This window comes from Bactrocera latifrons, unplaced genomic scaffold (assembly GCF_001853355.1).
Source record: "Bactrocera latifrons isolate USDA-ARS-PBARC rearing strain unplaced genomic scaffold, ASM185335v1 scaffold_198, whole genome shotgun sequence".
NCBI classification, from domain to species: Eukaryota; Metazoa; Arthropoda; class Insecta; order Diptera; family Tephritidae; genus Bactrocera; species Bactrocera latifrons.
In genome coordinates this window covers 505,190-521,220 of record NW_017535496.1, presented here as the reverse complement: position 1 = coordinate 521,220, position 16,031 = coordinate 505,190, and the positions used below count along the sequence as shown (strand labels likewise).

The window sequence follows — 16,031 nt, the reverse complement described above, 5'->3', positions numbered from 1 at the left end:
GGGAAACTTTTTCATTTGACGAAGCTGTCTTCCCGGAATTTTGCATGGCTAATTGCTCAAAACAACGCTCAAATCTCCGAAGCAATTTTTCAGATCGGATCACTATAGTATATAGTTACCATATAAACTGAGCGATCAAAAACACATTTTTATATGGAAAACATGTTTAATTGGCGAGATGTCTACAAGAAATCTGGTACGGGTGTATGTTTAAGACAATGCTACAATCTCTGAAGACATAACTTAAGTCGAACCACTATAGCATACAGCTGCCATACAAACTGATCGATCAACATAAAGTTCTGGTACGAAAAACTTCTTTATTCGACGAGTTATCCTCACAAAATTTGGCATCCACTTATATATAAGGCAATATTATAATCTCTGAAGATATTCTTGAGATCGGACTACTATAGCCWATAGCTGCCATACAAACTGAGTGATCAAAAACACATCTTTGTGAGCAGAACTTTTTTATTTGACGAGATATCTTCACGAAATTTGGCATTCGTTTATGTCCAAGGTAAAGCTACAATATCTGAAAGAATTGTTCAGATCGGGACACTTTAGCATAAAGCTGCCATACAAACTGATCGATCAAAAACACGTCCTTGCATAGAAACTATTTATTTGTGAAGGGTATTACAACTTCGTTGCATTCGAAGTTAACGTTTCTTCTTGTTGCTGTTTTCTTTTTGTTGTTTTTTTCAGGGTCCATCGCCCGCAGCCGCTGTCTGACTGCCGTTGTCGTTCGTTTAGCGTTTTGTTGATTTGCCGCGGGACACAGCCGCCTGACGAGYAGCGCTCTCTGTGACTGAATGACCGCTGTGGCCGGCACTGGTGGTCAGTGCCACAGTGATGCCACCGTTGCTGCTGCTGCTCATGGTGCTTGTTAATTGGTTTTTTGATTGGCAATTTTCAAAACTAACAACAACCACCAACTGTCCTGCACATACGCATACACATATACMTATGTATATAGGAAATGATGTTGATTTTTTCTATGATAGCATTTATTTTTATGGCTGCGAGAGTGAAAGCCAAGCAAAATATRTTGAGGAGCTAACAAAAACAACACGCTGGCAGCTTCAAAGCTCCCATGGCTAGCTGTGCGACTGTCCGTCTGCTTGGCTGACCGTTGTTGACCGGAATCAATGCRTTGCGTTTACRCTTGAATTGTGCCATGACATTGCCGACCGCGCGCACACAAACACGAGCACACACATAWATGAACACATACAGCCACACATGTATTAATGGTGATTTCGTTTTGCCTTACACCTTTTCAAACGAGCGCCGCTCTCGGCTGAGCACTCGGCTTAGTTTGTTGCGGCTCACTCACTTGCTCACTTAACTGATTGTATGTATGTTCGTTAGATGTGTGTGTGTGTGTGTGTATGTGCCGACATGGCTTTGTTAGTTTAGCAAATAGTTAAATAACACTTTGGTCCTGTGAATATGCCTAATGGACGTCGGTTTAATTGTGTGGATTATGACCGACCGGCTTGTTGGGCGACATGGGCGACAATTAAAACAAAAATGTGGCGAACGTAGCCAATGCACAGCAAAATAAAATAAAGCGAAAACAAAAACAAAAACAAAAATAACAAATGCGTGGCAAAAACACCGAACAACAGGCATTCGGCGTGGCCGAGCACACGAACAGCATAAATTGCTGCAATTAGTTGTAAACATTCGAGCAGCGAGTAAATAGGCGGCAGTAAAGTTGCAACCAGGAATAAGTGGTTGTAAAAGTTTATGGAAATTGCTTTATTTAGAAACACGCAAATGCAGRCAAACATATATAGTATATAGCGCTTTAGTTATTTATTCATTTGCACTTTTTGGTTTAACTTTTAAAATATAATAAAGTTTTCTGCTTCGCTTCAGCCAATAGCGGCTACATTTATACTTGCATTAGGGTGCGTATAAAGMAAATCTATTATATTTTTTTCGCTTGGTATTCGAGAACAATTGGTTGATAGACATCTYTAAGACAGCTTCTCCAAKTGTAAGCTTTTAATTGTACAGCGAAAGATCCGCCGCCTTACATTTTTTATTTTTTTCTTATTATCAGTYAAAAAAATTCATAACTCGCTGTCAACTACTTTTAGTCATATTCCGTTTTGCGGATTTAGTAAGTAATAGAGTGTTGTACAACGTAGTCTCTTACGGTTTCTTTGTAAATTTAACAGTTTGAAAGTTATTAGAGGTTGAAGTGTGACTATTTTAGTGGGTTATATGGATTTCCTCTGTTAAAAAACTACCATTTCTCAACATTTTTTTCTGATATAAAAAATTAAATATTTTATTCGATTTTTCTTTTGTTACAAACATACACTATTAACAAAAAAATTCTGAAACTTTTGAAAAAAAAAAAAAAATATTTTAAACTCGTTTCCGGTGACACCTCGCAAAAAAGCTGCGCCCGCGTTGGCAGGATAATTTCGCACAGAATCATATAAAGTGAAAAAGAAACGTGTTTTAGTTAAAACCTTAACTTAAAACTTGAACAAAAGAAAAATWAACTGAAAATCGAATTTTTGGCAAACATTTCTTTAACATTCCGCAAATTTTTTTTTTTTCAATAGTTGTAATAGAAAAAAATCCTTCGTCCAAGTTTATACGAATTGTATCTCAAAGACTCTTATGATGATCGGTTGAGAAGTTCTCGAGAAATTTTGCCAGCCGACTTCAAAAATACAGTTTTTTCTCAAGGCTATATCTCCGCAACTAAACTTGAATCAACTTGAAAATTTAGGAAAATATTCTAGAGTTGTTGTATTTGTAGAATTTAATAAGACAATAAAAAAAATTTATCCATCCATCCATGATTTTTATTTGTGTTTTTCTTTTATTTTGCACAGGTCGTAGTTTTTTAGGAAATTTTCTGCTCTACAAAAATTTTATGTAACTTTTCGTTTGAGTTAAGCGTTTACGAGATATTCACTGTCAAAGACCAATGACTTTTCCTCATCTAAGTAAAACACAAAAAGAAAATGTCAAAAAGATATTGAGTTTTATATTGCTTACAATTCACTATATAATATTAGATTATTGTCAGATATAATCAGTATATAATAAGTATATAACCCAAATTAAAATGTTTTTTCAATATGAATGACTGATAACCAATATATAACCACTTTATAACCAAAAATCAAATTGTTTCAGAGTGTGGTAACCAATATATAACCATTTTATAACCAAAAATAAAATTATTTCACTGTGTGACAACCAATTTATAACCATTTTATAACCAAAAATCAAATTTTTCCAGTGTGTGATAACCAATATATAACCACTTTATAACGAAAACTCAAATTTTGTTTCAAAATGAGTGGTTCTATTATATCGTTTTTCTTTCGTTTATAAAGTTATGGAAAGTGATGTTAAGTTATTCTGCATTTTAGTTGACGATATATCAAATGTTTGGAGCATTCATACAAGTGCCTAACAAATTATTCTTTGCACATACGACATGGTGTCCTTCGTGAMTACAGTGCAGCTAATACATTATATAACTTTAAACTTATGATAAAATCATAAAATAAATGAAATAGTTTAGGCATGTTTTAAATTGCGGATAAATAGCTTCTTTACGTTGCATAATTTTAATTTATTTTTAATAGTCAAAAAGTGCCAGTGAAAAAGTATTTCTAATTAGTTTTTATACACGTACACACACACAAAACTAAAAATATTTGCACTTACCGCCGATTGGCCATATTCACTGATTAACCAAAAATAGCAAAATTATGTAGCCGAAATTCGATTTGCATAAAATTTCATTTGAAGATAATTTGAGGTCGAGTTTTAACTAATAGAAGAATAAGAGAGGAACAAGAGTCACAATAGACCAATAAAGCATTTTTTATATGCTTTTTGGACTAAGTTAAGCTCWGGCTCGTTTATTGCYGTGCTGCCATAARTTCTGTTACAAAGCTTACAATGTATACAGCGAGAACAAATTCGCAGAGTCTATTAAAATTCGAGTCAAGYGCAGGCATCCTAACAATGACTTAGCAAGTGAACTCCATTTGGTRTCGCAAAGGACCAAGCTGATCTATGGATGGTTTATTGGCCTACCAGATTAATCTAACCTAACCTGACATACAAATGTATATGCAGTGTCCACACATATCTAGCAATCAGCAATTTTTTCAAATATTGAAAGTTATATCAAGGAAAATGAATATATCGGTCATATTAGTGTCAAGATAATCTTCACAAGAAATCTTACCATCGTTCCACTGCTCATTTCGTGATTAGACGCTTCAAGCAATTTGAGCTCAATAAATGCAAGCGTCTGCTTCGATGGCACACAATCAACKATCATGGAAGTATTYTTTTTAYAGATGAAAATGTGTGGACTGYTGAAGAAGCTTTAATAGAAAAAATTATACAATCTGCGACGTAAAAGTTGTTACTCCAAAGTTGCAACGTGGTCACAACCAGTTGCTGGTTACTGGTTTGGTGGGGAGTAGCCAGCATAGCGCCTCTTCGCTTTTGTGGAAAGGGCCAAAACTCGGTCAAAAGTATAACGGCAGGCTGTTTTAGAAGGCATAGTAGAACAGTTAAGCCATACTGTTTTTGATGGAGAGCATTCATTGGTCATCTTCCAGCTAGATTCTGGTAAAGCATATAAGACACCTTGCATTCAGTCTCTTAAAAGCAATCTTAAAAGCAACTTGCTATCTTTCTGGTAGTCCAGATTTGAATCCTAAGGAGTGCAGTATGTGGTCAGAGCTGGAGAATATGGCCTGTTGAATACTCTGCAGAAATTTGTAGAATGTCAAAAAATCGTTGGTTCAAGCAGCATCATTAATGCCAACACAAACTGTGCCTGCTGCCACTGATCAATTGGATCGTTTGAGAGTTTGTGTGGAAGCAACTTTAGAAATTGAACTTGTAACAGAARTTATGGCAGGACTAAGTGTATTTTAATTTTATCATTTCATCATCTGTCGGGCGAGGTGTGGCTGTAGGTTCCGATGTTTTTTGTGTGCTATTAATCCTTCACTAGATTCAACGGCGAAAAACGCGTTGATATTAAATAATTACATCGAAAATAAGTTGCAGAAATTGCCTGGATGAAAAGCTTGTGAAATCATTTTTCGCTGTAACGTTTTTGCCAGATTTTTTCTAAAAAATCTTGGTTGCTGCACGCTTAGACAAGAAAGTGAACTAGTTGGAATATAACAGAATRTAATGGAACAGATTTTTTATAGAATCACAAATTCGCTTTACAGGAAATTTTCTGAAAAAAGAAAAAAATGCCCTCAGCAGTCTTAGTATTCTGCGTTCTCGGCGTTTAAGTATATAATCTAATRAAACCTAATATTRGTGCTGCCACCTAATCTTTAAATTRCATATAACATTTTTTCCATATTTCATTTCTATTTCTAGGGTCTCGAACGCATGGTGGTCATTAGTAATACCGGCAATAATGGCATGAGCACATCATYAGGCGCGTCGGCTGTCAGCAGTGCCGTCGGCTCAYCAGCTGTCGGCATAGTGACGCCGTTGTTGCGCAACAAAATCGAAAAAYTAGCACTGGAATTGGTTAAGCTGGAGAATGAGCGAYTCTCAATACCGGCGCTGCAGCTGCTGCTCACCTGCATGTATGTGGGTAAGTGTGAACCGATGGAAATGACTATTATTAGAAATTAGAATGCGAAATTTTCACAGTGCAATCGAAATTTAGTGCCACTAAAAAAATAAGTTTAATTAAAATGAGTATCCAAAATGGAACACAAGCGATTTCGGTTTAAAATGCATTGAAAGAGTCACACATGTGTGAGTGTGTGAGCTGCTGTAAAATAAATTTAATAATTTTATGCAAATGCTGTGGTGGCGCGCATAATACACACACATACACTCACACATGCATTAATGATGTCAATTTGCTGTGCCTAAAAGTGAAAACTCTACAAAAATAGCAACAAAATATTTTTGAAATAAATTTAATTATGCAATTATGTTTAGTAAAATTGGGTTAATATTACCTGCAGTAGCACTAATAGCCATTATATAATTTATAATAAAAACAACAATGGTGGTGAAAACAACATTACAGGCCCATAGAAGTTGCCACCATTTTACAAAAAATGAGTCTATGTAATGAATGTGGCAATTTAGCTGGATGTGGAGTGCTTATAAATCGTAACTTGAGCTATCTGGTTATAACTAAGCTCTGAAATATTTAACAAGCTGTATCAGTATCAAGTTTTCTATTAGCATGATTGCCATATTTTTGGCACAACTCACCAGATTTGTCTCCGTGTGATTTTTTCTTGCTCCSCAAACTGAAGTTGTCGCTCTGTGGAACACTTTTCAGTCGATCGAAGMGATAAAACAAAATTCGCTGAATGAGCTGAAGGCCAACCCAAAATGTGYTTATGAAGTATGAATAGGAATAAGTGTTTCTTGGACTGCAAAAATCGTTATCGTAAGTTATTATATTTGGTGGGGATTACTTTGAAGGCGACAAAATAAGTATGGTTGAATAAATAAATATTTTGCATTTCATTTACAATTTSTGGGTACTTTTTTGTCACAATCTATGTTATATCATAATTACGATGATGCGGTTTTTTTTTAATATGTTATTAAAAACCAATAGAATTTACAGTGGATCTCGTTCGCACTAAATACATATTTGCCTCAAGTGGCTGTGTAGTGGCGAAAAAAATTTCAGCCGATTTAAAGGACCGCGAGTTTAAGAAACCTCGAACTCGTTCCGTTTAYATAAATCCGAAGTGGAAACAGTTTCTCTAGGTTATTCTAAAAATAACACAGTATGTAATTCTTAGTCGAAAACATATTTGTGCAACATGACGTATGAGTAACTTTTATGAAATTCATCTTTACACACGTTTGAAAATAATACAGCAATTAGATTAGCTTAGGTAGGCCAATCTGGCACGGGAAGTGGAGCGCGAATAGACAGGTTGTGGTTCTTTGCGATAATAGATGGAGTTCAGTTTCTAGGTACAAGACAAGTACTTATCCTTTTTCAATACTATCGATACGTACAACAATTAAAAACACCCGTGTAAACCAAAATCGATTTTATTACATATATTTGATAGCATTACACCATTATTTAATTTTTGCACAAATCTAAAATTTACAATTCTGCGTTCCTCCCAGTACTTTGTTATTCACATATTTGCTAATAGAGTTCATCTGACTCTATCTAATTTAATACGTTATTTCCGTGCCCTTTTTGTGATGATATGCACTTTCGAATCAAATATTTTGTTACCTGTTTTGCATCTGTGAACGAAAATGTGCCTTCTATGATAATTAGCCTGAAGAAGTATACGTAAAGCAGCTAGATTTATATTACAAATAGGTCCGTAATATTATAACTTCGTCTTAGCTTCAAGYGAAAAGTAAAAAAAGAAAGTCCAAAAATGTGTTCTTCAAGCAAATTTCGTCACTTTTTTTTTTTAGTACTTCTAAAGAAAAAAAAAAAATTCGACTATTCGGATTAACCGCAGAGGACATTTTTTGAATAACAATATTCGGTTTGCAATATCCGCATAGTCGGAGGATGTCAGCTATTTGATTAACCGTTCGCTTCATACGTTCTTTGTCGACTATTCGAATAGTAAGCGTGCAACTTATAAATTTGTAAATAGGAAGTATGCCGTGTATAGACGCAGAATTGACTCTTCACAAATTTAGAACAAGGACAAATCAAAATTGCTTGGATTTCAAACAATTTTCATTTATTTAAACACTTAAACAGGAGATCGACAGGACTCTCGCGTGAGAAAAAAAAAAAAGGCTATTAAACAAATAACCTCTACTTGGATCACCCGATATTTAATAATACTATTCCAACAGTCGCAGTAGGTTGCCGCAGTATAGCGACTGTTCAAATAGTCGTAAAATCGCCAAATAGTATTTCTATTGACTGTTCGGCCCTGTGAACCGATTGCGTAGAAACCACAATACTGTAATCAAAGAAGGCGGTTAACATCATTTTGATTTTTGACTGGTTTTGACATTGCTCTTTCGGTTTCCTTTAACAGTTGGGAGACCATTCTGCAGATTATTGGACAGTTCTGACCACATCTCGTCACCAATGAGTGAGGAATCCACAGCTACGTTGCCAAGCACCTAATTTGCAATATCTACTCGATGCGTTTTTGAAACATATTCGGATCTTTCGATATCAGTCTAAGTAGCATGTCGAATGACAACACGACGATTTCAAGCACTGTTCACTTAGTTTTTTCGATGATACCGTCATTAATAGAGRTGGTCACACGAGTCGCCTGAATCAAGGTTTTAATGAACGCGCGACCTTTACTGAATGTTTTATGTCTCTCAAATTCTTTAGTTCGCTGTAAAGTAGAATATCCAGAACACTTCTGCAACATTTTCAATGATTCCGTAGTTGTGATTSCATTAAAAATGCAAAAATTCAAGAAAACGATCAACTTTCACACTAACATAAAATACCCTCACAATTTTCCATCGATTCGGTGCCAAATTTGATTAAAAAATATTGACTCCTAAATCATAGCATCATTAGTTGTTGCAAAACCACCCTAAACAAATGCTCAAAAATATTAAAATGTTTGCTTGTTATCTCCTCTCGCCACTTGCTGCCAGGTCAGGCACGACAGATAACACTCGCCGCCGTTTCAAATTCGCTGATCGCCGTTAGATTTTCGCCACACAACGTCGCTTGCAGCGGCATTTCGTGCCACAACACGACACTGCAACGTGCAACAGCAATTAGCATTATATTTTTAGCAAACGTTATTCTATTAGCGACGACGACAACACAAGCTTTAATTGCGCTTTTGGCTCACGCCCCGCCCCCGCCTCAGCCACAGCGTCCGGCTGATGCCTACGGGTATTTATGCGGCGCCGCTGACAGCCGATGAACAAATGCAATTACAAGCTTGCCATTTTGCTTGTTAATTCACATTGTTGCTGTTGTTGTTATTATTGCTATTTCTATTTTGTTTATTTGTGCGACTTTCCCTGTTTACTTGTTATGTTTAATATTTAACTTTTATGCATTCCGGCGCCAGTCAACAGAAATTTCGATTGGCCAAATGGATTTTGGCCATAACCCGGCCAGCGACGTTGTTCCGCCCGACTCCCGACGCCCGACAGACAGCGGCGCAACTGCAGCATCGGCGGCGGCATGCAGTGCCCAGATTGTTGGGTCATTTGGTCATATGCTGCACGTTTTTGTTGTTCTTATTGTTGTTGTTGTATGCAGTGTATTAAACTAGCCGCTTAATTGTTGTTATTCCAGGCGTGCGCGGGGAAGTGGTGCACAGGCGGCTGTGCGAAATGTAGAACAACGTTTATGGCTTAGAAAAACATCCCAACGACTAACCGAAAATGCTGCGAATGCCGGCGACTCGCCAACACAGCGACGCGTCTAACAGTAATAATAACGCAGTCGTTAAGCGGAATGTGCAGCTGGCGATATTTTTTATTCSYTGCGATTTCGATTAAATTGGATTAACTTCGTTTTGCTGCCGCACATTTGCATGTGTGAGTGTAGATTTGTATGATYTTGTGGCTGCGTCGTGTGTCATACACACATACATTTGCATTTTCATTTGAAAAGTCGTTACTTTATTAAAATCGTATCAGTTACGTTATATTGCTCCCCTGTTCAGCGCAGTTGTCACTGAGATTTGGGTCCAAAATTAATAGACATTCAAAAACCCGAAAGTAATGGCTGTTTTTAGAAGTTTTTTTTATAGTTGTTACTTGAATTGAACATAGTTTGTTTTGCCATTTCATAATGAACAACACGAAGAGACTATCAAACGCGTCATAAGTTATGAGCATTCAAAGTTTCCTATATAGGTGTAGATATCATTAAAAAATACCATAGGGCATCCTTCTGTTCTCCTTCTACGACGAAAGAACTTCAAATTTCCTAGGGATTTAGTTATACACAACAAAAAGTCTGTCCGTCATATTACATATACACATATTCAGTTCGTCTACATTGTGAATTTTTGTAGTTCATACAATTTCCTTAAAAATCTATCTCAAGTTGAGTTTTTCAATAAAAGATGCATATTTAAAATCTGATGGTACGACAGTTTTTACAGAAATTTCGCATGAAACTGTTTGTTTAACCAGTTATGGTATTATATTATATATAGATAGGTAGATACTCTTAGTTGTTGTATCATTCTTCCCACTAATCGCCTTCTCCATTCACGGCTACAGGGTAACCTCAACCAAAAGTGACTACTAAACTCTAACTTTGGAAGAATATAGGCCGGATCTTCACTTATCCTTCCGATATTCCAACAATGATAGTAAGGTCTCTGACTGTTAATCGTCGATCCGCAAGCATCAATTATTTTATTTTATTAAGGTGTTCATCATTATCGCAATCCCGACCCTCCTGACAAACTATTGTCACCGAAATTATTTTCCAACATTCAGAATGTTTCTGCACCAGAAATTTGTTTTCGCACACAAAATTTAATGGATCATCTTTGTTGAATGATATCACTCATCTTAAAAATCGCCGGATGCACTTTATGAACTACAGAAAGACAAGCGTATACCAAAGACGGAAATCATTATGAAAATCATTATTTTGATGTGACATTTGAAACAGAAGCAAGAAAAAAATATCTCGACGTATACTTTTTTTATACAAACAAACAGCATTCAATTCAGGACATTTCTGTTATGGTTTGCAAGAAAAATTATCGATCCAAACAAAAAAAAAAAAAGAAAACGCAAACTAAGCTCAGTGACTGCGAAAGCCCATATTCTTATCTGAGGCAAGAGTGCAGAACGGGTTTTTCTTATTTGTTATTGTTGNTGCGATTTCGATTAAATTGGATTAACTTCGTTTTGCTGCCGCACATTTGCATGTGTGAGTGTAGATTTGTATGATTTTGTGGCTGCGTCGTGTGTCATACACACATACATTTGCATTTTCATTTGAAAAGTCGTTATTTTATTAAAGTCGTATCAGTTACGTTACATTGCTCCTCTGCTCAACGCAGTTGTCACTGAGATTTGGGTCAAAAATTAATCGAGATTCAAAAACCCAAAAATAACGGCGATTTTTAGAAGTTTTTTTTTATAGTTGTTACTTGATTTGAACACAGTTTGTTTTGCCATTTAATAATGAACAACACGAAGAGACTATCAAATGCGTCATAAGTTCGGTGAATGGGGTCAAAACGAAATGGCCGCCGATCCCGATTTTCAGAAGAAAATTCCGTTCAACGACAAAGTGAACTTCAGTAAAGAAAATTGTCGCATTTGTAGTTATTATAATCCACAGGTCATTACTAAGATGCCGCTTCATCCTCAAAAAGTCACTCTTTGGTTTGTTCTATGGGCTCAGGGCCATAATGTTGGGAGTCAATGTGGAAAGCTAAATTATTCATTACTTTTTCATTCCTGAATTGGATAATATTGTTGTGGTTCCAACAAGACATTACAGGCGCCACACGCCATGCAGCCAACGAAACAATCAATGGATTGAAGGAAGCTCTTTTGTTGGGGTTATGTAAAGTCACTGGTAAACCTAGATAAGCCCGTTGACAACAGGCTCTAATCGAAGCTGAATATGATAACCTCTTTCTACACTTAGACCCGTTGCTCTTTACGTTACATATTGTTCCAAGTTTCTGCTGCTAGGTTTGGTGTCTACAAAATCAATTGGTTTTGCCGCTAAACTTCAGCTTCATGGTTCGTCGTTAACGCATTCCCGACCCTCTTTGAATAATTTGTGCGAATCAAATGCACTTGCTCCTGACAAACTATTGTCACCGAAATTATTTTCCAACATTCAGAATGTTTCTGCACCAGAAATTTGTTTTCGCACACAAAATTTAATGGATCATCTTTGTTGAATGATATCACTCATCTTAAAAATCGCCGGATGCACTTTATGAACTACAGAAAGACAAGCGTATACCAAAGACGGAAATCATTATGAAAATCATTATTTTGATGTGACATTTGAAACAGAAGCAAGAAAAAAATATCTCGACGTATACTTTTTTTATACAAACAAACAGCATTCAATTCAGGACATTTCTGTTATGGTTTGCAAGAAAAATTATCGATCCAAACAAAAAAAAAAAAAGAAAACGCAAACTAAGCTCAGTGACTGCGAAAGCCCATATTCTTATCTGAGGCAAGAGTGCAGAACGGGTTTTTCTTATTTGTTATTGTTGTTACTATCTTTCTTAATTACTTATATGTTAGGCACATACATATGTAGTTACATATGCATATACATATATTGAGTACAGTACACATATTGAGTAATAAAAAAGTTCATCATACGCCCTGTGGTCCCTGCATGGTGTATAGTATTACACGTGAGAGTTGTGCCTGACAATTTGTGTGAGTTTTGTACAACGAAACTGCCTCAATTAGAATAGAATAGTTATGTGAAAGTAATCAAAACTGTGGACATAAATAACAACAACAATAAAAAATAAAATATTAAATACCAAAGGGCAGAAAATGGCACTCGCCCGGGAAATATAGTATGAATGTAAAAATAAATATCTAAAAAAAATATATACCAAAGCACTAAAAGGTCGATTAGTTGGCAACACTGCACAAAATTTTGYAGAAATTATGAATGTGAATGGAAAGCATTGGAAGCGGTGTAATTACCGAAATATAGTTATTATATATACATAGGTGTTACTCTAGTGTGTTTTGTGAGTGAGTTTTTATCAAGGAATCCAGTGAGAGATAAGCCCTGTTAAACRTACAGAAAGCGTCATGAATATCAATATCAAGTAAGCGTAATACAAAATCGCATCGTCGAAACGATACGAATATGGCAAAGAAGGAAACGAGCATAAACCACCACGGAACCAGCCATKCTGAAAGATACTTCTGGTTGCTAACGCCATCAAATCCATTTCTCATCCTTGATCCACATTTTGATGTCGAAAAACTTTCGAATTGAGTGYAGATACAGGATTATAAAGAGTCCTTACATAAACAGAAAAAAAGAAATAAAACAAAATAAAAAAAATAATAAATAAAATAAAACGCAGAAACCATTGATTGAAGCGATGTGTGGCAAATGGCGTAGTCTTGCTGAAACTAAATGTCGCCGAGATCACAAGCTTCAATTTCATACACCAAATAGTCGGTTATAATGGCGCGATATCGGTCACCTTTGACGGTTCTCATGATGCTGGAACATTTTTCATGGACATATGGACGTCATGAAAAATCGGAGCAATACAATTTTCAAAGCGACTTGTGAAATGACTTCTTCATTACACTCGTATGTTTGGCATGTGGATGCTACCTGCAGCAAGTACAGCCACAACACCGTCGATGCTTCTGACAACCACCTACAAGTGATGGTGCGAGCGGTGGGTGCGGTGGAATAGCTGGCAGGGCAACACTTCAACGCTCCCAACAACTATGCAATTTGCTTTGAGAGCTCACAGGTTGATGTTGGCAACTATTGTCGCATATCTGCGCAGCGCACCAAGCGACAACAACAACAACAGCTCTGGCGAGCAGCAAATAAAAAACGCCGTAGAAGCGCGGAAATGCCAGCTCAATCCGCGTAAATACTAGTTTCACTGTTGTCGCCGTTATTCCGTTGCTTGGCCGGGTGTTTATTTGGCGCATCCCTCACTTAGTCTGCACAACAAGTTTTTGCTGACTCACACACACATGCGCGGACGCGCGCGCTTGTCGAATGGCAAATAAAAGTTTCAATATATGAAACGAATTCGTGAAATTGCTACAAAAGTGCCGATGTATCACTTTTGCCCAACGCTATTTTTTTTTTTTTTTTGCTTCTGGTGCGCGGTTGTTCTTGTTGCTGGTTGTTGTGCGCGCACTTTTTCTGCCGTGCGCGTGCAAAGTTGGCTTTAACTTGATTTTGATGTCGCTGTCGGTTTTGTTTTTGGCTTTTCCATTTATTCATTTGTAATATGTGTGTTTATTTGCATTTTGTATGCGCGTATGCGCATCTGTGTGTGTGTGTGTGTGTGTGTAGTTTTCAAGTTTTTTGTCCGGACATTACACAATTTTTTGCTGCTTAGGTGCACATCGCGCGGTATCAGCGAGACGGCATGTCCTTTATGGCAAAATTTATAACTCAAATACCGTTACACACATGTACATATGTACATTTGCATATGTGTGCGTGCAAGTGGTCGTTATTTTTAATATTTTATCAAAATTGATTGCATGCGCGTTTTGTTTTTGCAATTTTTTTAGTTTTATGAAATTCAATTCTCGAGTGTTGTCAAACAAAAACACAAAAAAAAAAAAGAAAATACTTTTCGCTTAATTAAACTTCGCATAAAATAAAGTTTTCTTTATGCCCTTGCATGATGCACTGTTAGCAACGAGACAATTAGCGCGCCTCAAAGGATATTATTGCAATTTTGTTATTATCAAGTGATCGCTCTATTATATTCGAAAAGGTATCGAGTTTGTCATCGTCATTCAGTAATATTAAGGGTTTTTTTGTTATAAAATTACAATTTCATTAAAGAAATTATTGATTGAAATATATTTCATATAATTTTTGTACGTTTTAGTTAAAAGTTCCGCGAGAAACAAATGGTTTTTCGGCAAAGTAATTTTTTTTATTCAAAATAGTCTCCTTTTGCTTCAATACAGCTTTTTGCACGGTCAAAAAGCATATCGAACGAGTGTTTTAGCTCGTGGTTCGGTATGGGCGCCAGTATGCCGGTGCAAGCCTTTTGAATGGCCTCTACGTCTGCATAATGCTTTCCTTTCGTGGGCAAATGCATTTTTCCGAAAGGGAAGGAGTCGCACGTTGCCATATCAGGTGAATAGGGGTAGTGATTAATGGTTAAAATGTGATTTTTGGTTAAATAATCGTCCTACGAATGTTGGATTCTGAGCAATTTTTGGTCGTCAGTCAATTTGTGCAGAACAAAGCGTACACACACCTTTCGTAAGCCCAAATGTCCGGTCAAAATGCGATAAATCGGATTTGTTCAATTCCCTTTCCATGAATTTGAATGATGATTTCGACTGATTTTTGATGAATTCACGCACAGTTTCGATGGAATTTCCGGTGATCACGGATTTGAATTGGCACACATGTTGATCGTCATTTATGTCCTCACGACCACTTTGAAAACGTTGAAACCACTCGGGCACTCTGTTGCCGTATAGGCAATCATCGCCATAAACTTGTTTCATAAATTGAATCGTTTCGGTAAGAGATTTGCCAATTCTTAAAGAAAATTTAATGTTGGCTCTTTGTTCGAAGCTCATTTACGCACCGATAACACAAACATACTGGCGCTTAAAACGCAATAACTTAACTTCCAATTGATGAAATRTCATGAAATTCTCACTGGACAATCGATAGGGAAAGCAGATGCTAACGCACCAGTCGACATATGGATAGGCGCCACCGGGGGGTGCTTCAAAAAGTCCTGTTTACTTTGGAACGCACCTTGTAGTTGCCATTCAAACTGAATGATTGAAATCTTGTCTTTGTATAGAACGTTTTTTTTTTTTTTTGTTTTTTTTTGTTTTTCTTGTCTTCCCGAAAAGTGTCATCGAATATGGTGCATGGTTAGGCTAAAGTTTCCGAAAATATTGTTTAGATCGGAAGACTTTAGCCTGTACTAAAGCCATACTGAGAAGATTCAATCAGTTTGTTGACGGTGGGCTTTAATCTTTCACACGATACACTCGATAGAACCTTATACGCGACGTTGAGTAGGCTTATCATACGGTAGTTGGCGCAGTTTGTGGTGCCCCCTTTTTTGTGGATTGGGCAGAGCACCCTTGAATTTCAATCGTCGTATATGCTTTCGTCCGACCATATTCTACAAAGAAGCTGTTCATCAGCTCTTTGCCGCTGGAGACGTGTCTTCCGTCTATCACAACATAATCGATCTGGTTGGTGGCTTTTYAGTYCGCAGACAGCTAGGAAACTTGGTGTATTTTTTGTGCTGGAATCTAGTACCACAGAAGTACCCCGGCGAAGTCGATCAGCCTCAATCCATTTGGAGATGTTT

General features: G+C 36.7%; 1 protein-coding gene across 1 annotated transcript in view; it reads left to right on the top strand.

Annotated features, from left to right (window-relative positions):
- LOC108967748 overlaps window positions 1–16,031 on the top strand; it is a gene marked incomplete at its 5' end in the record, with an annotated part of 93,876 nt that overhangs the window by 63,382 nt on the left and 14,463 nt on the right. Inside the window, 1 exon segment of the mRNA XM_018931358.1 lies at window positions 5,410–5,632. Coding sequence (XP_018786903.1) covers window positions 5,410–5,632 — 223 coding nt within the window.